The sequence below is a fragment of the Eptatretus burgeri genome, chromosome 2, assembly GCF_056783735.1.
Source record: "Eptatretus burgeri isolate ZD-2024b chromosome 2, Ebu_testis_v1, whole genome shotgun sequence".
NCBI lineage: Eukaryota > Metazoa > Chordata > Myxini > Myxiniformes > Myxinidae > Eptatretus > Eptatretus burgeri.
The window spans coordinates 144,509,839-144,536,042 of NC_140962.1; the positions used below are offsets into that span (position 1 = coordinate 144,509,839).

Sequence of the window (26,204 nt, forward strand, 5' to 3'; positions counted from 1 at the left end):
ATATATAGCACTTTATCTCAAAATGTTATGGATGTATTCGGATGAAACTTGGTGGGCATGTTGGGTGTGTTACCCCGTCAAATTGTTTCGATTTTTGTGAAAATCCGGATCCGACGACGAGAAGTTTTAAAAACGTGATTCTTCACCATTGAGAGATGGGGCTCAAAAAACGATTTCTATATATAGTATGATATTTACAAAATTGAGTGGGCCCGATATGTTCTCATGGATCAGCATTACAGGATGGAGGTATGCGCTCTCTTGAGTGCCCTTGTGGTGAAATCTGTTTCTGGTGAATGTTCCCCCTCCATCCCTTCTCTTACCTGAAAAGGCTGAATGCCTAAACTCTGAATTTGCTTCTAAATCTTGTGTCCCAAACCCATCGCTTTCTGTACCCACCTTACCCCGTCATACTCAGCTGTTCCTGGACTCTGTGTCCTTTTCTCCTGACAAGGTGGAGAGCTTACTGTCAAACCTCGACTCAGATTCTGCAACCGGTCCAGACAGCATCACCCCACGTGTCCTAAAAACTTGCTCCTCTGCTCTTGCTCCTCTGCTCTTGCTCATCCTCTTTCTGTTTTATTCACCCTCTCATTTGCTCAATGTCATCTGCCATCTGCTTCGAAATCAGCAAACACTTCCACTCTGCATAACAAAGGTGCAAAAACAGATTCCTGCAACAACAGACCAAGCAACCTTCTCCCAATTATCAGCAAGTTGATGGAATCCATTATCGCTTCAGACAATAAATCCTTCCTCTTCTCCACTGGCTTGATTTCCGATCATCAATTTGGTTTCAGACCAGGTCACTCTACCCTGGATACGCTGCTTCTGCTCTCCCAACAATGGATGGAGGTCCTCAATGCCATACATGAAGTCAGAGCCATATCCCGAGACGTATCATGTGCCTTTGATTCGGTCTGGCACCCTGCCCTGCTCACCAAAGTTTCTTCCAATGGTATCGAAGTATATCTCCACTCATGGCTTACATACTTCCTCTCCTATCACAGCCAACTTGTGCCCCTAAATGGAGTTCTCTCATCCCCTCTTCCTGTCCAAGCTGGAGTGCCTCAAGGTGGCGTTCTGGGCCCTGTTCTTTTTCTTGTTTTCATCAATGATCTCTCTGACTCTGGCAAATCCTCTTTATCTCTTTGCTGATGACTCCACCCTCTGCCGTACCATGTGTCATCCCTCAGATTGGCTAGCAGCAGCTTCTTCGCTCTGCATATCTGGATAAAAATCACAAACTGGTTCAACACGTGGAGCATGTCTTTCAATCCGGACAAATCTCACACTCTCACTTTGTCTCTCCGAAAGGACTGTTTGGAACTCACCCCCCCCCCACCCCCCCATCTACTTTCTCAACAATCCACTGGAAGAAGTCCTTTCATTCAAGCTTCTGGGTCCCACCTTCTGTCATGATCTTTCCAGGGAAAGCTACATTTCAAAGCTGCTCTCCAAAGCCAGTTGCCGACTGGGAATCCTCTGTCGAGTAAAGTCCTTCCTTGGCACACCTGAGCTCCTGACCGCATACAAAGCTTTCATCCACAACCTGATGGAGTACTGCTCCCCCCTCTGGGCTGGTGCTCCCGCCTCTCACCTTTCTTGGTTTCACGCTGAAGAAACTCAGGCAATTAGGATCATTGGTATCTCCTGTGATGACGCTGAGTCTTTTGGTCTCTCGCTGTCTCACTGCAGGCAGGTCAGTGGTCGTTCTTTCTTCTTCCGTCTCCTCTATGGCCTGACCTCCCCTGCTCTGTCTGAGATATGTTCCACTCCACATTTCCAGGGGGCGCTCAAGGTCCGCCAGCAACCCCCTTCTGGTAAAATTACCAAAATCAAGAATCACTGCTCACCTTCACTCTTTCATTCCTCCGTTTTTTCCTGCCTTTGAAAAACTCCCACACTCTGTTCAATCCCACTCTTCCCTCCAGGTCTTCAAAACAGCTGTTCAGCACCATCTCTTACGTTCCCCCATCCAAAACCACGATCTTTTCAACCCCCGCTCATCCATCCCAAATCCACTTTCTTCAAATTCCCTGCTTTCCTTCCTGAAAGTCCCTGTCGTGTAAGGACCTGAAAGTCCCTGTTGTGTCCATCTTATTTACCCCATGTCTTGTTCTTCTTCTTTCTGCTGCTCCCGTTTGGGGTCGCCACAGCGGATCATCCGTATGATCCGCATCGTGATTTGGCACATGTTTTACGCCGGATTCCCTTCCTGACGCAACCCTGGTCGCCTCTTACGACACAGGGATATGGTACACCTATTTTAACCGGGGTATACACCGGCCCAGTACACTGGTACTCATTTCGCCGACCTCGGAAGGATGACAGGCTGAGTCAACCCCCTGGTGTATTAATTCAGTGGCCCAACGGGGCTTGAACTCAGGACCTTTTGGATCCCAAGCCGCTGCCCTAACCATTGCGCCAACACCAGGCTTCTTGTTTACCCCATGTACCCTGGCCCATCCCTCTCCCTTCCATAGATCTCTTCATGTCTTTGTTCCACACTGTTTTTTCCTTCCCTCTCCCCCCCACCCCCACCCCCTCTTGTGTCTTGCTCCCCTCGTGTGTTTCTGTGTGTTCGCACTCATTCGAGCCTCGACGGTGTATTAATAACAAAATTAAAAAAACAAAACATGATGCATTCTTTCTTTCTGGTTATCTGGAACAGAAACAGAAACTGTTTGACTGTCTTGTTTCTTCTACACAGATCAATATTCTAATTCAGCAGTTAGAAGCAATGGAGTGTTCCAACAATGAAGTTACTTCAGAGAATCATAACATGATTTGGAAGTTTTTTGATGTTGAACAGCAACTGCTGTATCACCGACAGAGGAATGTTGAAAGTTGCCAACAAGTAAGCAACCATTATCTAACTTGTGGGATGAGAGATGCCAAGGGGGTGAAGATCATGTTCACCTCCACATGTTCTGATGTGTTTTAACACCTTGCAGCTGCTTATTTTCTCCTGCTGATGAAGCCATCAATGATAAATGTTCCTTAACCCAAATAGGACGGTCCATTTTGGGCTTTGTGCCTGAGTTTGACAAGTACGACACCACCTTTGAATGACCACCAGATCTTGTGCAATATTGCACATACAAATATTGCACATTTATTTTCAAAGTGAGAACAGAACTTCAATTCCAATGGCAAATATAACATTTCTATATTGGTAAGTCATGCTTCATTGGATTTGATCAGTTGCTTTATTAATAATGTTTCGAGAAAAAACACTCATCTATCCATCACAGATAAATCCCATCTCATCTACCTCTCACAGATATATCCCATCTCATCTAACTATGACAGACATATCCCATCTCATCTATCTAACACAAATATATCCAATCTCATTCATCTATCACAGATAAATCCCACCTCATCTGTCGATCGTAGATATATCCAATCTCTTCTATCTATCACAAATATATCCAATCTCTTCTATCTATCACAAATATATCCAATCTCATCCATCTCTCACAGATATATGCCATCTCATCTATCTATCACAAATATATCCAATCTCATCTATCTATCACAAATATATCCAATCTCATCCATCGATCACAGATATGTCCCATCTCATCGATCTTTCACAGATATATCCCGTCTCATCTATCTCTCACAGATAAATCCCATCTCGTCTGTCTATCAGATATATCCCATCTCATCTATCTATCACAGATAAATCCCATCTCATCTGTCTATCGCAGATAAATCCCATCTCATCTGTCTAGCGCAGATAAATCCCATCTCATCTGTCCATCACAGATAAATCCCATCTCATCTGTCTATATATATATATATATATATATATATATATATATATATATATATATATATATATATATATATATATACATATGTATATATATATATATATATATATATATATATATATATATACATATATATATATATATATATACATATGTATATATATATATATATATATATATATATATATATATATATATATATATATATATATATATATATATATATATATATATATATATATATTTGAAAGTGTGTCTGTCTCTGTGTCTGTGTGTGTGTTTCTCTGTGACCTATGCACACGAAAAGTACTGCACTGCTCCTTACCAAACTTTACATGCTGACAGAATATGTACCCGGGAGTGTTCCGATGTAAAAGAATTGTACTTCCGACTTCCGGTTTCCGAATTATGACGTCATCACCTGATTTCGTAACGTTAATTTTTCAAGTTCAGCCGATTGACATGGGGCCAGCGCCATTTGCAATAGAATGAAAAAATAATGCTGCAGTCAATTGAATACAATGACTTCCGACTTCCCGGTTTCCGAATTATGACGTCATCACCTGATTGCGTAACGTTAATTTTTCAAGTTCAGCCGATTGACATGGCACCAACGGAATTTGTTAGAGAATGAGAAATTAATACTCCAGTCAATTGAAGACAATGACTTCCGACTTCCCAGTTTCCGAATTATGACATGCATTCGACACACTTTTCGTCACGTTAATTTTTCAAGTTCAGCCAATTGACACGGGGCCAATGCCATTTGCAATCGAATGAAAAATATTGCTACAGTTAATTCCGAATTCCCGTTTCCGAATTATGACTTATGCATTCAACACACTTATCATTGGCCCGATTCACATCAACAAACGCCTCTTTTAATGCATGATTAACACAAGTCATATTTTATTGTACATACAGGTAGTCGTCAACTTACGACCACAATCGGTTCCGACCGACCAATTGTAAGTCGATTTTGTCGTAAGTCGACCACCTTTATTTATAGTGTATAGGCCTATGCAAAAAATACTGGATGTATATTATACCCTATCCAGTACACACCAGATATATTCAATGAGGCTCTGATATACATTGAAGATTTGGTATTATACATGAGCGGGAAAGATTTAACTAAGTAGGGACTTCCCTCTTCTGATAGGTCTGAAAGCGTTGCCATCAGTGGAGAATGGTTCCATGAAACAAACTACAACACAGATACTCTCGCAAAGTTTGTTTCTGACAATGAGCCGCTTCTGGTACAGGATCAGAGTAATGCATATCAACTGATTTCTGAAGCGGTTCAAGAGGGAAGTGGTGTGATATTTTTATTGGATGCCCTGAGTGGTACTGGCAAAACATTTGTCCTCAACCTTTTGCTTGCTAAGATGAGGAGCCAGAAAAAGATCACATGAGCCGTTGCTTCATCCGGTATAGCCACAACACTGCTTTCAGGTGGCCGCACAGCGCATTCTGCTTTCAAATTGCCTCTCGACTTAGCTACAATGGAATATCCGGTTTGTGGCATTGGCAAACAAACTGAAGCAGCAAAAGTGCTGAAGAATTGCGACCTCATAGTTTGGGATGAAGGTACGATGTCGCCTTAAGATGCGTTCGAAGCATTAGATAGAACTATGTGAGATTTAAGAGGAGTAGACCTGCCTATAGGTGGAGTTACGCTGGTTATTTCTGGCGATTTCAGACAAACTTTACCTGTCGTACCCCGTGGCACTCCAGCTGATGAAATGAAAGCCAGTATAAAATCTTCATACCTCTGGACATTCATACAAACAATCCATCTAACAATAAATATGAGGGTCAAATTATATGGTGATTTAGATGCTGGCAATTTCGCACAATTACTTCTCAAACTTGGAAATGGTGAAATCCCGAACACAAATGATGTAATATCTATTCCCGATGACTGTGGTACAAGTTTCATCTATGGAAGAATTAGAGGCTCATGTGTATCCCAATTTAGCGACTAATTACAAAAACATACAGTGGCTCTGTGAAAGAACAATCCTGGATCCACTTAATGAAACAGTCCGTGTAATAAACCATCAGTTATGACAAGTAGTTCCAGGCAAACAACATAGTCACAAGTCTATTGACACCACACTGGATAATGAGCAAGCCATACATTATCACACAGAATTTCTAAACTCATTGGAATTACCAAGATTGCCTCCATACAATCTGTCGTTAAAAGTTGGATGCCCTATTATGTTATTTCATAATCGAGATGCACCAAAACTTTGCAACGGAACTAAACTGATTGTGAAAAGACTACGACCACATGTAATTGAGGCCCCGATCATGACAGGATGTGCGAAAGGAGAAGATGTATTCATTCCGCGAATTCCACTCATTCCATCAAATTCAACGATTGAATTTAAGAGACTACAATTTCCTGTATGCCTGTGCTTTGCGATGTCGATCAATAAGGCACAAGGACAGTCATTGAAAGTAGCAGGGCTGGAATTATCCACTCCTTGCTTTTCCCATGGTCAGCTATATGTGGGATGCTCCAGAGTGGGATCATCATCGGAGGCTTTATACATATTGGCCCCAGAGGGGAAGACATCAAATATTGTTTATCCTCGAGCACTCCGCTAAAATTATTGAGCGACTTCAGTTATTTCATAAACGGGAATAGGATATGCGATGAAGGAAATACATGTTGCTGGTGAAAAATAAAAATGGTGGTGGCAAATAAAAAAAATAGTGGTGGTGGTTTGTATGTATACACATTACAGATATAAATAGAATGGTGATGGCATATGGCGTATGTGTATAATTAAATGGTTATGGGCGATGTAGATATTTTATAGAATGGTTATGGGCGTGGGTACGTTTTAACTTCATATACATAATATAACATAATTTTTTTATCATGATAACAGACGTAAGTAAATCAAATACTTCATATAAATTAAGTCGCAAATGATGACATGAAACCAGCCTCACATTGTTGAGGCATTATGGTTTTTTATCTGATGCGGCAATAAATCTAAACATTTTTGAACTCGAGTCGTCTGCATATAAAACATGGTGGGGAAATATAATATTATAGTGGTGATGAAAAAAAATAATAATGGTGGCAGCCTCTACAATTTTACCCTTCACTGTGACATATACTCCTTCAGACCTGCCGTCATCCACGGGATTCCTGTGCGGAGCACGGGTATCCCTACTAATATATATATATATATATATATATATATATATATATATATATATATATATATATATATATATATATATATATATATATATATATATATATATATATATATATTGTTACGGATTCGCGCCCGCCGGCGTGCGAACGGCCACGTAACTCGAATCGCGGCACGTCGCCCACCGGACGGACAATCCAGTCGTGACCCTCTCGGACTAACGCCGGGAACCAGTCACGGGTGGACCTTTCGGTCTCACCGCGATCGAGCCAATCGGCCCCCGCGTGGGATAGGGTTGCTCGCCAAATTCGACCTACCTAAGTACCCACACGGAGGGTAGACCGGGCGATCGCACCTCGCCGCAGGTCGACTTCGGACACGGGCCACTTAAGCGACCCGTTCCGTACTATCGGGATAACCGAGCGGTGTTATCGTCGGCCTCGACGGTTCGATTAATTATCGGGCGTATTCAGCCCACTACCAACCCGATACGTGAAGCAAGATGAGGATTCAATGAGAGAAATGACGAAGCGAAGCGGGAAAGCAGTTCAACATAAAGCACATTTATTCGCGATGAACGGAAAGCACACATATACAATTCCACCAAAAGCACATAGAAGGAAAAGAAACACAATGCAATTTTACACAAAAAGCAAATGTAAAGCGAAGACACAATGCAGAGCTAATACCGACTACCGAGCACACGGCAACACTTATACAATGCTACTTCACAGACGGCGCCGACAACACATACCCAAAACCAAGAAAAAGAACACCCTCAAGGATGAGGCGGGCCTGAGGCCGAGACCGGGTCGGGCCTACCCGTCTGGTGATGAGACGCGGAGCGGCGATGGTGCCTCAACTCCGCGGGCCTCGCGGACAGTGTCTGGTAGGGGGTGGGAAAAGGGGCCCCCTTGGTCGCACTATCTCAGCGCGGGGGGGGAAACAGGAGGGGGTTGCTGATGCTCGGGGAAAGGAGGATTTTTACTCTGTCTCGAGTCCCGCGACGAGCGTCTCCACCTCGACCAGGTCGCGCCGTCGGCCTCCCTGGTGTGCAGCTCCCGGCACGACGCGAGCACCCCCTCGTCTGCCTTCGCCGCCTCTCCACAGCTCCGTCCTCTTTGCTCCGACTCCAACGCACACGACGACGACAACGACCAACTCTCTTAATTCACTTGACTGACGAACGCGGTCGCTTATATAAGCCCCGTGGCTTCGCTCTCTCATCTTTGACCCCCTGCCTTCGACCTTTCACCTCGCTCCCCATTGGCCCGAGAAAAAGTGGGCGTGAATGCATTTTGATCCATGAATTTGCATATAGCGACCGCCCTCCAACGCCCTGGAGGCGGGGCCAAATCGCCCCTCGCTCACCGATTGGACGGCACAAAAGTGGGCGTGTGTCGTTTTTGGAGCGGAAAATCCGTGGTTTTGTACACGCTGTTCGGCGCGCGCCCTGCACGAGTCCAATACCGGTACCCACAAGCGGCGCAAGAACGGTGGCGATGCGACGGTTGCGAGGTGTGACGGGAAAGGTCGTGGCTGTTGTGGTGAAGCGGCGTTGTGGTGGGTGGTTGATGTTGTGACGACTGTTGAGACGCGGTTGGCGGTGGTAACAATGGCGGTTGGTCCAAAATAAAGATAGTAAAAGAAAAACGGCTATCCTGAAGAGTCGCAGCACGCATAAATGACATGTATTCCCACTAGACAACGGGTTTGGGCCTAACTACACATATACTTACCGAGATATCTCACCTAAGGGACCTGAATGATGGTTTGCGAATTTGGTAACCACAACAATATGTATGTATATATATATGTATATATATATATATATATATATATATATATATATATATATATATATATATATATATATATGTATATGTATATATATATATATATATATATATATATATATATATATATATATATATATATATATATATATATATATATATATATATATATATATATATATATATATATATATATACATACATACATATTCATATACATACATACATATTCATATACATACATACATATATATACATATGCATATATAGCCTGGTGTTGGCGTAGTGGTTAGGGGAGCGGCTTGGGATTCAAAAGGTCCTGAGTTCAAACCCCGTTGGCCACTTGAATTAATACACACCAGGAGGTTGACTCAGCCTGTCATCCTTCCGAGGTCGGTGAAGTGAGTAGCAGTGTACTGGGCCCGGTGTATGCCCCAGTAAGAATAGGTGTACCATATCCCTGTGTCGTAAGAGGCGACCAGGGTTGCGTCAGGAAGGGCATCCGGCATAAAACATGTGCCAAATCACTATGCGGATCATAACGAATGATCCGCTGTGGCGACCCCTAACGGGAGCAGCCGAAAGAAGAAGATATATATATATATATATATATATATATATATATATATATATATATATATATATATATATATATATATATATATACACATACATACATATATTAATTCAGTGTCCCAACGGGGCTTGAACTCAGGACCTTTTGGGTCCCAAGCCACTGCCCTAACCACTGCGCCAACACCAGGCTAATCCCATCTCATCTCATCTATCACAGATAAATCCCATCTCATCTGTCTTTCACAGATCAATCCCATCTCGTCTATCTTTCACAGATATATCCCCTCTCATCTATCTGTCACAGATATATCCCATCTCATCTATCTATCGCAGATAAATCCCATTTCATCTATCTTTCACAGATATATCCCATCTCATCTATCTGTCAGAGATATGTCCCATCTCATCTATCTACCGCAGATATATCCCATCTCATCCATCTATTGCAGATATATCCGATCTCATCTATCGTTCGCATTAAATCCCATCTCATCTGTCTATCTATCACAGATAAATCCCATCTCATCTATCTATCACAGATATATCACATCTCATCAATCTATCACTGATATATCCCATTTCATCTGTCTATCGTAGATAAATTCCATTTCATCTGTTGATCACAGATATATCCCATCTCATTTATCTTCAACAGATCGATCAGAGATATATCCCATCTCATCTGTCTATCACAGATATACCCATCTCATCTATCTTTCACAGATATATCCCATCCCATCTATCTTTCGCAGATAAATCCCATCTCATCTGTCTATCACAGATATACCCATCTCATCTGTCGATCGTAGATAAATCCCATCTCATCTATCTATCACAGATATATCCCATCTCATCTATCTTTCACAGATAAATCCCATCTCATCTATCTATCAGAGATAAATCCCATCTCATCGATCTATCACAGATATATCCCATCTCATCTATTCTATCTTTCACAGATACAGTATATCCCATCTCATCTATCTTTCACAGATATATCCCATCTCATCTATCTTTCAAAGACATATCCCATCTCATCTATTTCTCACAGATATATCCCATCTCATCTATCTCTCACAGATATATCCCATCTCATCTATCTCTCACAGATAAATCCCATCTCATCTATCTTTCACAGGCATATCCCATCTCATCTATCTTTCACAGATAAATCCCATCTCATCTATCTTTCACAGATAAATCCCATCTCATCTATCGATCACAGATAAATCCCATCTCATCTATCTTTCACAGATATATCCCATCTTATCTATCTATCGTAGATACATCCCATCTCATTTCTCTATCACAGATATATCCCATCTCATCTCATCTATCACAGATATATCCCATCTCATCTGTCTATCGTAGTTATATCTCATCTCATCTATCTATCAAAGATAAATCTCATCTCATCTGTCTGTCACAGATATATCCCATCTCATCTATCTGGCATAGATATATCCCATCTCATCTGTCTGGCATAGATAAATCCCATCTCATCTATCTGGCATGGATATATCCCATCTCATCTATATATCGCAGATAAATCCCATTTCATCTATCTATCACAGATATATCCCATCTCATCTATCTCTCGTAGTTATATCTCATCTCATCTGTCTGTCACAGATATATCCCATCTCATCTGTCTGGCACAGACATATCCCATCTCATCTTTCTATCACGAATATATGCCATCTCATCTATCTCTCACAGATATTGTTGTGGGCCGGGTTCGGTAGTGAGGACGAATGCCAGACGGAGCAGTTGGGCCGTCTCCTACCGAAGACCGGAATTGAAAGGTCGTCACCCCGGATAACTCCGGAGTCGACGGGCCACTTAAAGGACCGTGGTCGCCAATATATCGACAGCGTGAGGTTGGTTCCACTTGTCTATTCCAATTTACCGAAGTCCTCACGCCGTCTGGCTACTGGGAAAGCCACACCCTCGGCCGATTCTGTCCGAACCGAGTTGCTTGTACCGACTCAGGTCCAGCGTACCGAGCAGGAGTTACCAGAGACGCGCCGGTCCCAAAGACAACTTACCGGCCCAAGCGGCCTCACTAATTCTCAATACGCACCATGCTGGGTCAATGAAAGAAAGTGACAAACAACGAGCTGGTACATTGAACAATTGGGGGTTTATTTATCAGGGGGCAGGGGGGGGGCACAAAGAGCAGAGTTATCCGAATATGCAGGAAAATCTACAATGAACAAAAGCACTTAAGAATTCCACTTATCAGACTGGCACCACACACACACACACACACACACACACACACACACACACACACACACACACACACACACACACACACACACACAGACACACAGACACACAGACACACAGACACACAGACACACACACACACACACACACATACACATACACATACACATATACACCCACACACACAAAATAAATGGACCCCGTGGGGTCTTTATTCGGACCCTCAGCTCAGGAGGGAAAGGCGAGCTGGGGACCAGGGCTCGGCTTGAACCTGGTCGTCGGATGGAAGGCGCGCTCCGCGATGCGGCACCTGACAAAGGTTGTCGGTCGCACGTGGTGGACTCGTGGTTCATGGCGGAGCTCGGCTGGTGAATCGTCGGGGTCCACAGAACTCCTCATGCCAACGCCAACGACAACGACAACAACCACGACAATGACAATGACCTTCCGTCCACACCACTCCCGTTTTTCCACCAACAATGCCTCAGAGCGTCTCTGGAACTTTATGGATCTCCCTCAGTGGGGAGGAGCCTTGGTCAGCACACCTCGCTGTTCGCCTCAATTGGCCAGGATCCTACGGGCACAGCCTTCCTGGGCGGGGTTTCGGCCATGTTCAGAGAAAGCCGCCCCTCCCCTCCACGCGTGTTTGAGGAAGGTGGATGGTGGTGAAGCCCCATTGCGTGTGGAACGTTCGTGGAAGCCGAGGACTGGGACTGTGAGGCAAGTCTCACGGCAACTTGCAAGGCAAGGCAAGGCAAGTCAAGGGACGAGCAGCCAACGGTGCTGATGGAGTGTGATGGGCAGGTGGTGAGATATAATAACCTAACTACAAAATAACTCGTAGTGCACACACTAAATTCCCATTAGACAAAAGGAAGGATTCTAAATATAAACACATACTTATAAAAATAACGAAGCTTAGGGACTGCTGTCTGTTTGTGTGCAAATAGCTTCCAGATTCGTTATACTACCCCCTCCCCTTTATACAGACTCGTCCCAAGTCATGAATTTTAGTGTGCCATGCAGGTGTAGGTCTTTCCCCGAGTGCGTTTTACTTGCGGATCCCTGAGTGCGACATTGGTATACATGTCCCAAAAATAAATAACCTAGTGCGCTGCTGAACTAAACTATCAGACTCACACGGACAACTTAACTAAATTGCCGGCGCTAGACAGACACACAGGTGGGTCGCAAAACTTATTTACATTTTCTAATATTTACACTAACCATGGCCCAGGACCTGTTATCTGTGGGAAGGAAAAGTCATTGGTGCAAAACACACAGAGATTGATGCATGGGCTGCGCAAAGGCAGTCCTTGTGGAGTGGCTGCCTGCAGGGCAGTCCTTACAAAACACTGGAGGTGGATTGTCCTGGCGCACATGGTTGAGATGGTGACACAGGGGCAATGCAAACAAGGGCAAGCAGGCCTGGGGTCAAGGCAAAGGCAGGCAAGTGAGGCAAGGCAAATGCGGACCAATAAATACAGCACAACAGGCCGGCATATGAATCTGGCCGGCATCTGGTCTGGTCCGTGAGGTGCTGTGGCGGGAGTGCGGTGGTGCTGGCGGTCCAGAAACGGGCTCGGACCTACCCTACTGTCCCCCCCCCCAACCTATCGCCTTTGCCTGTCTTTATCCATACTCAATCCCTTAGTTTGCAACAACAAAATTTAGACTTCCCCTTTTTTTTTTCTTTTCTAATTGCTTGTCCCTAACCCTCCTATTGTCTTTGGCCGGCTAACCTATCCTGTCCAGCTGGCCTCCTCCCAACCCCTAAGATTCTTTTGGAGGGGAATAAGGGAGAGACTCGTGTCCTGCCTTGAGGCCCATCAAAGCCTCAAAATAGCCTCCACAGAGTTCAGCAATCTTCCCAAAGTGAGTCCAGTGGCCTACAGAGAGTGAAGGGATGGTTGGTGCGAAGGGGTACACATTTCCTATCTCTCTGCGCATTCATTAAACTTTAATCTATCCCTGGGGCTTTTCAACACGCCTGTCACTTTAAACTATCAGTTCCAGCAACCATGATTCCCATCGCCTGTGTTGATGTTCCCTATAAATTTGGGCCTGGCCCTCAAATTTTCTCTCGTGCCCTTGCACAATCTCATGGCTGGGCAGTGTGGCTCAACTGGCAGGGATTTCTGTTTGCCGAACTCAAACTACGGCACCCCCGGGCCCTGGGGCTGTCTCCGAGCCTAGCTGCTCCCCATGAACACGGCTACTTCCCCGTATATGCCCACGTGGCATCTCGGTGCTTCGGGTCCTGTTTCCGACAGGCCACCCATGCCCAGTACACTATCCCGGTCCCTTGGACCCATGGCCTACTCTGGCCGACGAGTCCGGTGCCTGGGATGCCCTCTTCTCAATACGCTCATTTCAACAGCCACGCTCCCAGCCGGTCAATGAACTTTTGCACGCTTCCAAAAGGTATCGTGCCTTCGTACACCACCAACAACAGAACGACCTCCTTTTGTTAAATTTAACGAACCCACTAACATTACACTGACCCAGGGGTCCCTTGGGTGGGATTCACTCCTCCCCCAATCATTCGTTCGCACCATGCATTCCACATTCACTCCACTCACACATGCGGGCCCGCTGACCCACATTGATTAATTTACATATTTTTTTGTTTCAATTTACTCACATCGCCAGCTACGTCCCCACGAACGAGCTCATGCTCCTCGTCATCCCTTAAACGAGTGCACCTTCCATTTCATTTTACTGCTAAGCTACGTCCCCACTACACATTCCATGTCTGTCCGTGTCTCCAAATCCATTTCTAAATCTAACCTAACATTCCCACTAACTATTCCACGGGCCCCATGAGGAACGACTCATGCCCCATGAGGCTGGTCGAACTAATGCTAAACCCTTCCCACTAACTAGTGCTCCTTTGCCTGGCCCTCAAATTTTCTCTTGTGCCCTTGCACAATCTCGTGGCTGGGCAGCGTAGCTCAACTGGCAGGGACTTCCGTCTGCCGAATTCAAACTATGGCACCCCCGGGCCCTGAGGCTGTCTCTGAGCCTACCTGCTCCCTTTGAACGCGGGGAGTGCCCTTCCTGGCTACTCCCCCGTATATGCCCATGTGGCATCTCGGTGCTAAGGGTAGTGCATCCAGAGTTTTTTTCCAGTGCCGGATTTACAATGGACCATGGTGCAAATGTTGCAGCTGAACCAGGGCCCACAAAAAGGGGGCCCCACAATAAATGAAAAAAAAATCCATGTACAAGGATATTATTTTTTTACACTTTTTTTATGCAATGTAATACCGATGCTGTAGCGTTTCCTGTAAATAGACCTTACTGTAAGTTTTGTTTCATTTCTAAAAATGAAATTTCATTTTACGGTTTGGTATTGTTTTTTTTTTGGATTACATATATATGGGGGTACCATAATCTTTTCAGTGCTTCGGGCCTCAAAAAGTCTTAATCTGGCCCTGCACCTTATTTGACCCTTTCGAGAACTGTACATTTTTTTCAGACCCTTTGGACAATTTAAGACCACTGGGCACTTTACAAGTCTTTGCATACTTTAGATCCCTTTTGTCCTTTCACCTTTCGACCCCTTCAGCACCTTCGACCCATTGTGCTGCTGAGATCCCTTCGACACGTCAAACCTTTCGTTCCCTTTTGACCTTTTAAGACACTAAGCCACTTTCGACTCCGAAGAAAAATGAAAAAAACAATTGCTCCAAAAATCGTTTTGACAACCTTTTTGGTGCACCATTCACGTCGCATCACAAGTTGCAATGACTAATCAAAACTAATATCCCAAAGCGAAACTGAAACGACTGATCTGTGGATCATCAGATAGGAAACAAGAATGAAATGTTGTGAGATATACTGAATGGAAATTTCCGAAAGCAAAGCTATAGTTGCGGACTGAAGAAGTGATGTGGAGAGGGATGGGTGCCAGTCGGTCATCGGTTGGCGTGGAGAGACCTTTGGTGATCCAAAACATGCCGAAATCCGTTTCCCAGCCAAACTTTTGTCAAATCACCCTCACTCCCAAGCAGTACTTTGGAGGTACAACAAGCATGGATTGAAAATCCTCACTGGTAGAATGGAACGAGGTTGTTGAGGTTGCCATCTCCACCCACTGCGATATCTGCACGTTGAATTCCCATTTCTACCAATATGCACTCATTTGCGGTGAGACGTCTATGAACCCGTCAGTATGGTGTGCTCTGCCTGTGCAGGGGTATATTTGCTTCCGAAAAGTTTTTATTGTAGTTTCAGAATATACATGGATTATTTGGCAGAGATATGGTCGGTTTGGGGGGAGGGGCTGCACCCCCTCCCCCCCAATCCCACATCCGATTAATCGTTGTGCTCACTCGTCGTGTAACCAAATTCATGGATTCTAAAGTTGTGGATTCCATTGTGTTGGTGTTCAGACTGCTGTGCATGTTTGTTAAACTCTGCCAGCAGTGTTCGATTCACTGGGCTGCATTTGAAATATTTTTTTCAGAGGTCTAGGTTTTCTCAACGGTTCCTACATGTTTTTTGCATGCTGAATTCAGAAATTTATCTAATTTCGCTAAATCAGGTCAAGTTTTTATGCTATCTCAATTTTAAGGAAAAAAAATAATCAAAATATTTGTTTTTTTAATTGGCATTTTTTTTATTCAAAATCAGACTTACATTGACAGAAGATGTACAAACTATACATATTATGACACAATTACACTTAATGTGGAAGAAAGTGCCTTCTCAATTACTTTCATTTCAATTTCAGAAAAATATAGATAAATCGTTGTTTATGGCAACACCCAACTTCAGTCGCTCCAGCAGTCGCTGTTTTCCTTCGTCTTTTTAATGTTGAATTTCACATTAACGGTGAAATTAACGGTGAAAACGGTGGACTCTGACAAATCTTGGAGGACTAACAAATGCCAAAAATACATTGAGCGAAATGAGATACATTTCTAAATTCAGCATGCAAAAAGCATATGGGAACCGCTGAGAAAACCTAGACCTCTGAAATTACGCAGACCAATGTTATCCTTTTGCCAAAAGGTATTCCAACGAGGAAACATTGGTGTCTAGAACTGGTGTTGATTCGACTTTGTGAAATTCCTTGTGAACTTTGTACCTTTTACCAGTATTGATCCCAGTTTGTGCTTGAGAGAGATACCTCCATGAATTCCTGATGTTCATTGATTGAGGGATGGGATCGAAGCAGTGCTCAGTGGTGAGCTGTGTGGTTTTTAATATGTTTTCAAACATGTCACTTTGTTTATTTCTGATTTGTGCAACAGAAAACAGAAACTTTGTTGTCAATGACACTGTCGTGTTTCTGCCATACAGGTCAACCAAATGTCACAACAAATGAAAGTGAACGACGAACGAATCAATGTATTAACATTGAAAAATGAAGGACTTACAGAGAGTCTAATAAACGTTGTGAGCAAGCTGTCAGACATGGAACGTCAGCTTCAGCAGCAGCGAAAACAGCGTGAGGAGGGGCGACAACAGCATGAGGAGCAACAACAGCATGAGGAGGAGCGACAGAGGCAGCAACAGAATCACGTTGAGAACTGCCAACAAGTAAGCAATCATTATTATGCATTTGCGGCTACAGATGACAAGAGGGTGAAGATCATGTTCACATCGACATGTTCTGATGGGTTTTAAATTTTAACACCTTGCAGGTGATGCTTGTCATGAGACATTTACAAATGAAGTTTACTTCTGTGGAGAAGTGATGCTTCAAAATATTGCACGAAATGAAGTGTTGGGCAAGACACATGTTGTTGTGCTCCATTTATTATGTCTGTGAATCTTCCCTGACATGAACGACATTTAAACAACTTTGACAGTATTTTCTATCTTTTCCCAAAGAGTATTTTTGTTGCTTTTCATAAGTTTCAGATTCTTCATGATTTTCTCCTGCCGATGTGTGGGTGTTTGTGTCTGATTTAAAGCCATTTAATTCAAGGCTGTAAGGCAACAAAAGGTGAAAATTTTAAAAGGGGGTGTGGACTTTTTATCGGCACTATATATATATATATATATATATATATGTATGTATATATATATATATATATATGTATGTATATGTGCTGCATAGATACATCCATACCTTGAATAGTGTTTGTGTGTCCATAACTCCAAAACCATGAAACCGAGCAGCCTGAAACTTTGCATGCATACCAAGGGAACACCAAGGAAGTGTGGGAGTGAAAATTGTGTGTTTGGGTTCATTTGGTTAAAACACCCCTTTTGAAGATAATTAGCTGCCTTATTTAGTTACATCCTTTATCATGCTCCTCTTCGGACACCATACTCCATCAACGTGGTCTTGATTCCCCAGTTTTTTGGCCTGCTCAACAATGCCTTCACTTGGAACAGGCTGAAACGATTTCTTCACGATAATATTTGTTCTTCACTTTCCTCACTCATATCTTCGAATGCCTGATCATCATCCCTACAAATTGCTCGATACATTGCAATGCTGATAAACGCCTGGAGTCGCCGGCGTTTGAGGTTTTATTTCATTTCCCGCACATGTCATAACCTCTAGAATCTCTGAAACGAATGCATATTACAACATTTAAGTTCCAGAATTGAACTTAGCAGCAGTTCCCACTGTTAAAATTGTGTTCCTTTGTCCAATTTGGACATATTTGACATTTCGTCTCCTAAATTCACGACCTAAATTCCAGGTGTTTGGTGGGAGACGACTCCACTGCTGCACCTCGTGGCCGTTTATCGCCACCGATACCTGGCCCGGTAACAATTGGTGTCAGGAGTGGGATTCGAACCCCTCCTCCTCCACAAAATTAACGGGATTCGGATCAGGGGTGTAGGGGGCATACCCCACCCCGTTTCCCCCAAATTGTGAGCGAGTAAAATGCATTTCTCAATACGCAACATGGCAAGCCAAGATGAGCTGGCTCAGGTGGGTTTAGGTGTAAGTTTAGAGGAACCAGTGGCCAGGACACCACATGAAAGAAGATGTGCCCCCGCAACCAAACTCAGAGGTGGTAATGGGCGCGGGGGCGGCGGCGAATAACCCCCCCCCATACATTAAATGTCCCTCCCGACCCCTGGCGGATCCGCGCCAGAACGAAGCGAATCGGCTTCGTCAGGGTCATTTGACATGGGCTCGTTAATGGAAATGCTGGCACAGATACAGAACCACATGGATGCAAACATGCAAGGAATGCAAAAAGAAATGAATGCGAATGCGCAACGAATGCAAAGCCAAATGGATGACATGAAGGGGGATTTGGAGCGCAAAATGGATGCGAACGCACAAAGCATGAAGGGGGGTTTGGAGCGCAAAATGGGTGTGATGGCGCAAAGCATGAATGAGGATCTGAAACGCTAAATGGATGAGGGCAGGGGTGAAATGCAGTACATGGGGTTAAGCCTGCAGGTGAGCTTGGACGAGGTGAAAGGTGAGATGTGGACCATGGAACAAAATATGGCGGAGGAGATCGGCATGATACGCGGGGAGATGACCAAGCTACAAGGGAGTGTAAAAGGTGTTTGGCCCGCAATGGAGGCGGGTAAGGAGGACATGACGGACAAAATAACTACGGTTGGACGAGAGGTAGACAAACTCGGACAGGGGCTCAAAGAAATTAATAAAGAACAAGCGAAATAAAAGGAGATGGAAAGAAACGTGACGGCAATAGAAGGACTGAGACAAGACCAGCAAGAGGTAAGGGGAGAATTAGAGGTGTAAAAGAAGGGTGAAGGGCGAGGCATGAAGAGATGACGGAAATAGTTGGAGAATTGGGACAAAGAGTAGAGACAGACGCGGGAACTGGGAGAATATTTAGAAAAACACCTGGACGAGACAAAAGAAGGGTTTAAATTGTTGAAAGAGGAATTAGTAGAGACACAAGGGGAAATCGAGCAGGTAAGGGACAAAGTGAATAAAGTAAAAGATGAGCAGGCACGAATGGAGGGGAAGGTAAGGGAAATTAAAACGGAGCTAGTGGAATGTATCAAGCCTGGTGTTGGCTTGGTGGTTAGGGTGACGGCTTGGGATCCCAGGGTCCTGAGTTCAAGCCCCGTTGGCTGCTGAATTAACACCAGGGGGTTGACTCAGCCTGTCATCCTTCCGAGGTCGGCGAAATGAGTACCAGTGTACTGGTCCCGGTGTATGCCCCGGTTAGAATAGGTGTACCATATCCCTGTGTGTCGTAAGAGGCGACCAGGGTTGGTGTCAGGAAGGGCATCCGGCCATAAAAAAACATTGCCTCAAGAAAAAAAGCCAAACCCTGCACAGCAGGGAAAAATGGCTGTAAAAACGGTCATTTTTATAGTGGAATGTATCGAGACTTGATGCAAGAAGCAGGATGGCCTCCTTAAGGAACAGAAGGAGAAAATACGCTCCCTCCAAGCAGAACGCGACCAGGTGAGTCCGGTGTCACCAAACGAGATAGGACGGTCCCGTTGTGCGAGAGGGTATATACCAAGTTGGGGGGGGGGGCAGAGGCTGCGGGGTCTCTTGGCCTAATATGGGCCCCCAGTATGATTGAACCAGAATGTATGCTGAATGTGAGTGAGATGGCATGGGGGAGTACGCAAGACGGTGCGGGGTGCGCACCGACCCAGACGGGGGTGACAAACGGCCCGGGCGAATGGCTCGGGCTCCGCGGGGGTAGGGCACCATCGGAATCCGGGGGGTCCGGCCCTCCATTTATCCCTCAGGGACTGGCGAGTGGGGTTTGGAACCCGTGAGGCCGGACGGTGCCGCTGGCTCCGTAGGACGGAAAGACCGACCTGACGGCGTATTTGGCCCAGTTTGACCACGTGGCCAGCGGTAATGGAGCGTGGAGGAGAGCGGGATCCACCTTGTGCCGGCGCTGGATGGTGCGGCAGCCGAGGTCCTGACCACGATGCCCCCGGGAGGGATAACATTGGCAGGCCTCCGTTCGGCCCTAAATAACCGATTTGGAGTGGAACAGCAGAGCGAGCTTGTTAAAGCTCAGCTCAGTGGTCGTAAACGTCAGCCCCACGAAAGATGGGCGATTTGGCATACGACATTGGCCGCACGGTGGGGATCGCGCATGCAAAATGGCACCTCTCGGCCAGGAAGACCTTGCCCTGAACTATTTTATCCAGGCTCTTGCGGGCACTGACACCGGGGCCCTGCGAACAACATTTTGCCCAGAAAACCTCCAAAAGGGACCGACACTGCCGCCTGGTGGGAGGCAGCAAAGCCGCCGGCTGGAGGATCCGAGCGACATGCGATAGCTGTCCAGCAGGTGGGCCCGGTGGACAACCATGCACCGGGAGCCGGGGCTGGTCTTGGCTCTCGAGCGGAGCTGGAGGTAATGGTCCGGGACATGGTCGACTGCCGGTTAGCGGGGCCTGGGCCATGGCAGGCGGCTCACAGGCGGACACGTGATGGGCCATTGGCGGATACCCCGATTCGGAATGAGGGGGGTATAATTTGGAATACCGGAGGCATGCACCTTACCCGGTGAGGTGTTTTAACTATGGTCAGATGGGGCACCTGCAGTGGCGGTGTAGGGCCCCGCGCAGGCAAAGGCCTCGGCCCCCCGGACCACCATCTCCACCCAGTACAAACCGGAATAGCCGGCCCCCAACACCACTCCCCCCTCCCTCGCTAGTCCCAGGGAAACTAATGAGTGCCGAACATATAGGGCCGTGTTCAGCAGACCCAGATGAGGAAGAGCCCTCAGAGCTGCGACAGGTCATTTATTGTGGCCAAATTGGCACTGGTAGTTCAACAATTAGGTGCAAAATTGCCGGCGCAGGGGTAGACGCCGTTGTGGACACAGGAGCAAGCGCCACGATCATCAGCCATGTGGTCCTTAATTCGAGTGTGGACGGGTGGGATGAGATCCACCGTCTGCAAAATCATAGTTTTCAGCTTGCTACCGGGGCAATGGACCCCATTATATGGTGGGGTTTCGTGACCCTTAAATTGGTCACGGTTAAAAGGAGAATAGAGGTTTGGGTGATGGATGTTTGTGACCCATGCTTAATCGGGTTAGATATGCTCACCGCCGGTGGTTGTAAAATCAACTTGGGCCGAGGAGTCATGCACTTGGGTGGTGAAGAGTTGCTGTTGGCGGGCTTGAGCACGGATGAGAAGGTAGAGCTGGAGGTTCCCAACTCCGTGGTCATCCCCCTGGGTGCCGAGGCAGTCATCCCTGCACGGTGGCGGGCATACCCAACCTGGCAGGGCTCCTGCGGCCTTGCCGAACTAATGGCGGGGCAATCGACCCCGGGGTTTAGTCGTGGGCCGCACTCTGGTAAATACCAACGGGCCTATCGTGCACGTCAGGAAAATAAACGTGAGCACGGAACCACACACGATTGGACGGGGTACGAAGGTGGCAGATTGCACCCCAGTGGTACGAGTCGCAGAGCTGGGGAACAACAGCATCAAGTCGGACCGGCCCCAGAGGGGGTCTCCAGAGCCTGTTAGGAATTGGCCCGATCCCATTTGCGAGATGGTAAATCGGAGTCGTGTAGATTTGGAGGACGCCCGGCGGGAGGCCTTGCACAAACTGGTCAACCGACATATAGAAATCTTCTCCTTGTCACCTGAGGATATTGGACATATGAGGCTGGTGAAACATCAGATCCACACCGATGGGGCCTGGCCTGTCCGTCAGCCCGCTCGATGGCTCCGTTGGAGCAAGAAAGAGGAGGCTGATGAACAGGTAGAAAAGAATCTCAATGCAGGTGTCATTGAGCCCTCGGAAAGTCCTTGGATGTCACCGGTTGTGTTGGTCAAAAAGAAGGATGCGACCACGCGTTTCTGCAGGGACTATCACCAGCTTAACAACGTGACGCTCAAACACTCCTATCCCCTCCCTCGAATTGACGATACCATCGACGCCTTTTCAGGCTCTAAATGGTTTTCAACTTTGGACCTCAAGAGTGGGTATTGGCAGGTGGAGATGGATCAGACGGGGAAGGAGAGAACGGCATTTTCTTCAGGGAAGGGACTGTATCAGTTCACTGTGATGCCGTTCGGTTTGTGCAACGCCCCCGCCACCTTTGAGAGATTGATGGAGCGTATGCTGGGCGACATGCCATGGCAATCATGCCTGGTGTACCTGGATGACGTCCTGGTACACGCTAAAACATTTTCCCAGGCAAGAGCTAATTTGGACCAGGTGTTTGGGCGCCTCAGGCAGGCAGGGTTGAAGTTGAGCCCGGGGAAATGTACTTTGTTCAGAAAGGAATTGGCCTATCTCGGACACGTGGTAGGCCGCGGTGGGGTGAAAACTGACCCAGGGAAAAGTACAGTGGTAGAGGAGTGGCCCGTACCTCGAAACGTCAAACAGGTACAAGGTTTTTTGGGTCTCTGCTCCTACTACCGGCGCTTTGTGGCAAAATTTGCAGACATAGCTCGACCCCTTCACTGGCTTACAGAGAAGGGGTCGAGATTTAATTCGACAGGGGAATGCCATCAGGCCTTGCTCAAATTAAAGGGGTGTTTGACATCCATACCCATTTAGCATACCCACCGATGACGGGATGTATACCCTGGACACGGATGCAAGCCAGGAAGGATTGGGGGCAGTCTTGTCTCAGACACAGGGGGCGTGGAAAGAGTGATGGCGGATTACAGTCGGGCCATGAGTCAGCTCGAACGACATTATTGCGTCACTCACAAGAAACTATTGGCCATGCTGTCTGCCATGAGCCAATTCCACCTGTACTTGTATGGGAGGAAATTTTTGGTTCAAATTGACCAAAACTCCTTGCAATGGCTCTTTCGGTTCAAGAAACCAGAGGGCCAGATTGCAAGGTGGTTGGAAAAGTTGCAGCAGCACGATTTTAATGTGGCCAATATAGCCGGTAACGCTCATGGGAATGCTGATGTGCTCCAACCCTAACTGCGATATCTGCACATTGAATTCCCATTTCTATAAATATACACTCATTTGAGGTGAGGCGTTTATGAACCTGTCAGTATGGTGTGCCCTGCCAGTACAGGTGTATATTAGCTTACCAAATGTTTTTATTGCAGTTGCAGAACATACATGGATTCTTTGGCAAAGATACGGTCAGTATGGGGGGGGCTGCACCGCTCCCCCGCCCCCCAATCCAACATTCGATCAATTGTTGCGCTCACTCGCAGTGTAACCATATTCATGGATTCTAAAGGTGGAGATACCATTGTGTTGGTGTTCAGACTGCTGTGCATGTTTGTTAAACTCTGCCAGCAGTGTTCGATTATCCTTTTTCTAAAAGGTATTCCAAGGAGGAAACATTGGTGTCAAGAACTGGTGTTGATTAGACTTTGTGAAATTCCTTGTCAACTTTGCACCTTTTACCAGTATTGATCCCAGTTTGAGCTTGAGAGGAGATACCTCCATGAATTCCTGATGTTCATTGATTGAGGGATGGGATCGAAGCAGTGCTCAGTGGTGAGCTGTGTGGTTTTTAATATGTTTTCAAACATGTCACTTTCTTTATTTCTGATTATGTGCAACAGAAAACAGAAACTTTATTGTCAATGACACTGTCGTGTTTCTGCCATACAGGTCGAGCAAATGTCACAACAAATGAAAGTGAACAACGAACGAATCAATGTGATTACATTGAAAAATTATGGACTTTCAGAGAGTCTAATAAAAGTTGTGAGCAAGCTGTCAGACATGGAACGTCAGCTTCAGCAGCAGCGACATCAGCATGAGGAGGAGCAACAACAGCATGAGAAGGAGCGACAGAGGCAGCAACAGAATCACGTTGAGAACTGCCAACAAGTAAGCAATCATTATTATGCATGTGCGGCTGCAGATGACAAGAGGGTGAAGATCATGTTCACATTCACATGTTCTGATGGGTTTTAAATTTTAACACCTTGCAACTGCTTGTCATGAGACATTCACAAATGAAGTTTACTTCTGTGGAGAAGTGATGCTTGAAAATATTGCTTCAGAGGCCACATTCAGAACAATGTTCAGAGGCCACTCTCATACAAGCCTCGACAGTGTGTTAAAAAAACACAAAAAAAAATAACATGTCACATTCATTCTTTCTGGTTATCTGGAAAAGAAAACATAAACTTTGCTGTCAATGACACTGTCTTGTTTCTTCCACACAGATCAATCTGCTAACTCAACAGTTGGAAGCAATTGAGTATTACAACAATGAGGTTACTTTAAAAAATCATCACATGAAATGGAAGTTTTTTGAAGTTGAACAGCAACTGCTGGATCACCAACAGAAGAATGTTGAAAGCTGCCAACAAGTAAGCAACTATTATCTCACTTGCGGGATGACAGATGGCAAGGGGATGAAGATCATGTTCACCTCCACATGTTTTGATGTGTTTTAACACCTTGCAACTGGTTATTTTCTCCTGCTGATCAGAAATGGTCCTCATCCTTCGTAGGACAGTCCAATTTGGCCTTTGTGCCTGAGTTTGACAAATACTATAACACCTTTGAATGACCACCAGACCTTCTGATCACATGCTGGATGCAGTGACAACTGCTGTGCCGAAATCTAATGTGTTCAGTCAACCTCTCCAAATTGATCATGTTTATGATCGAAAGGCTTCATTGGCAAGAGAAAATCCAAAGGAATGAATCCTTCTCGGGCTACTTTTTAAAATGTTAGGGTGAGGGGGGGATGGGCGGGGAATACTCAAGATTGATGAGACCGAGAGCATCACCACCATCACAACACAGTTGTTGAAAAATATTCAAATTACAGGCTTGGGGATTTAATTTGGTTTCATGAAGAAAAGTATGATTATTTTACAAATATTGGATATTTATTTTCAAAGTGAGAACAGAACTTCAATTCAAATGGCAAATAAAACATTTCAATATTCGTAAGTCATGCTACATCGGATTTGATCAGTTGCTTAATAAATAATGTTTAGAGAAAAAATACTCATCTGTCCATCACAGATAAATCCCATCTCATCTGTCTATCAAAAATAAATCCCATCTTATCTATCCATCACAGATAAATCCCTTCTCATCTGTCTGTCACAAATAAATCCCATCTCATCTATCCATCACTGATAAATCCCATCTCATCTATCCATCACAGATAAATCCCATCTCATCTATCCATCACATATAAATCCCATCTCATCTGTCTATCACAAATAAATCCCATCTCATCTATCCATCACATATAAATCCCATCTCATCTATCCATCACATATAAATCCCATCTCATCTATCTATCACAGAGAAATCCCATCTCATCTCTCCATCACAGATAAATCCCATCTCATCTATCCATCACATATAAATCCCATCTCATCTATCTATCACAGAGAAATCCCATCTCATCTCTCCATCACAGATAAATCCCATCTCATCTATCCATCACATATAAATCCCATCTCATCTATCTATCACAGAGAAATCCCATCTCATCTCTCCATCACAGATAAATCCCATCTCATCTATCCATCACAAATAAATCCCATCTCATCTATCTATCACAGAGAAATCCCATCTCATCTCTCCATCACAGATAAATCCCATCTCACCTCTCCATCACAGATAAATCCCATCTCATCTATCTATGACAGAGAAATCCCATCTCATCTAGATATCAAAGATAAATCCCATCTCATCTATCCATCACACATAAAACCCATCTCATCTATCCATCACAGATAAATCCTTCTCATCTGTCTGTCACAAATAAATCCC

General features: G+C 45.1%; 1 protein-coding gene across 1 annotated transcript in view; it reads left to right on the forward strand.

The window, feature by feature from the left end:
• Positions 1-25,009, forward strand: part of LOC147033413 (uncharacterized) — a 47,454-nt gene extending 22,445 nt beyond the window's left edge. Inside the window, exons 7-10 of the mRNA XM_085854372.1 lie at positions 2,714-2,860; positions 16,882-17,121; positions 24,066-24,287; positions 24,629-25,009. Of these exons, the coding sequence (XP_085710498.1) occupies positions 2,714-2,860; positions 16,882-17,121; positions 24,066-24,287; positions 24,629-24,862 (843 nt within the window). The 3' untranslated portion in view covers positions 24,863-25,009. The remainder of the gene's footprint in view (positions 1-2,713; positions 2,861-16,881; positions 17,122-24,065; positions 24,288-24,628) is intronic.
• Positions 25,010-26,204: the final 1,195 nt, after the last annotated feature.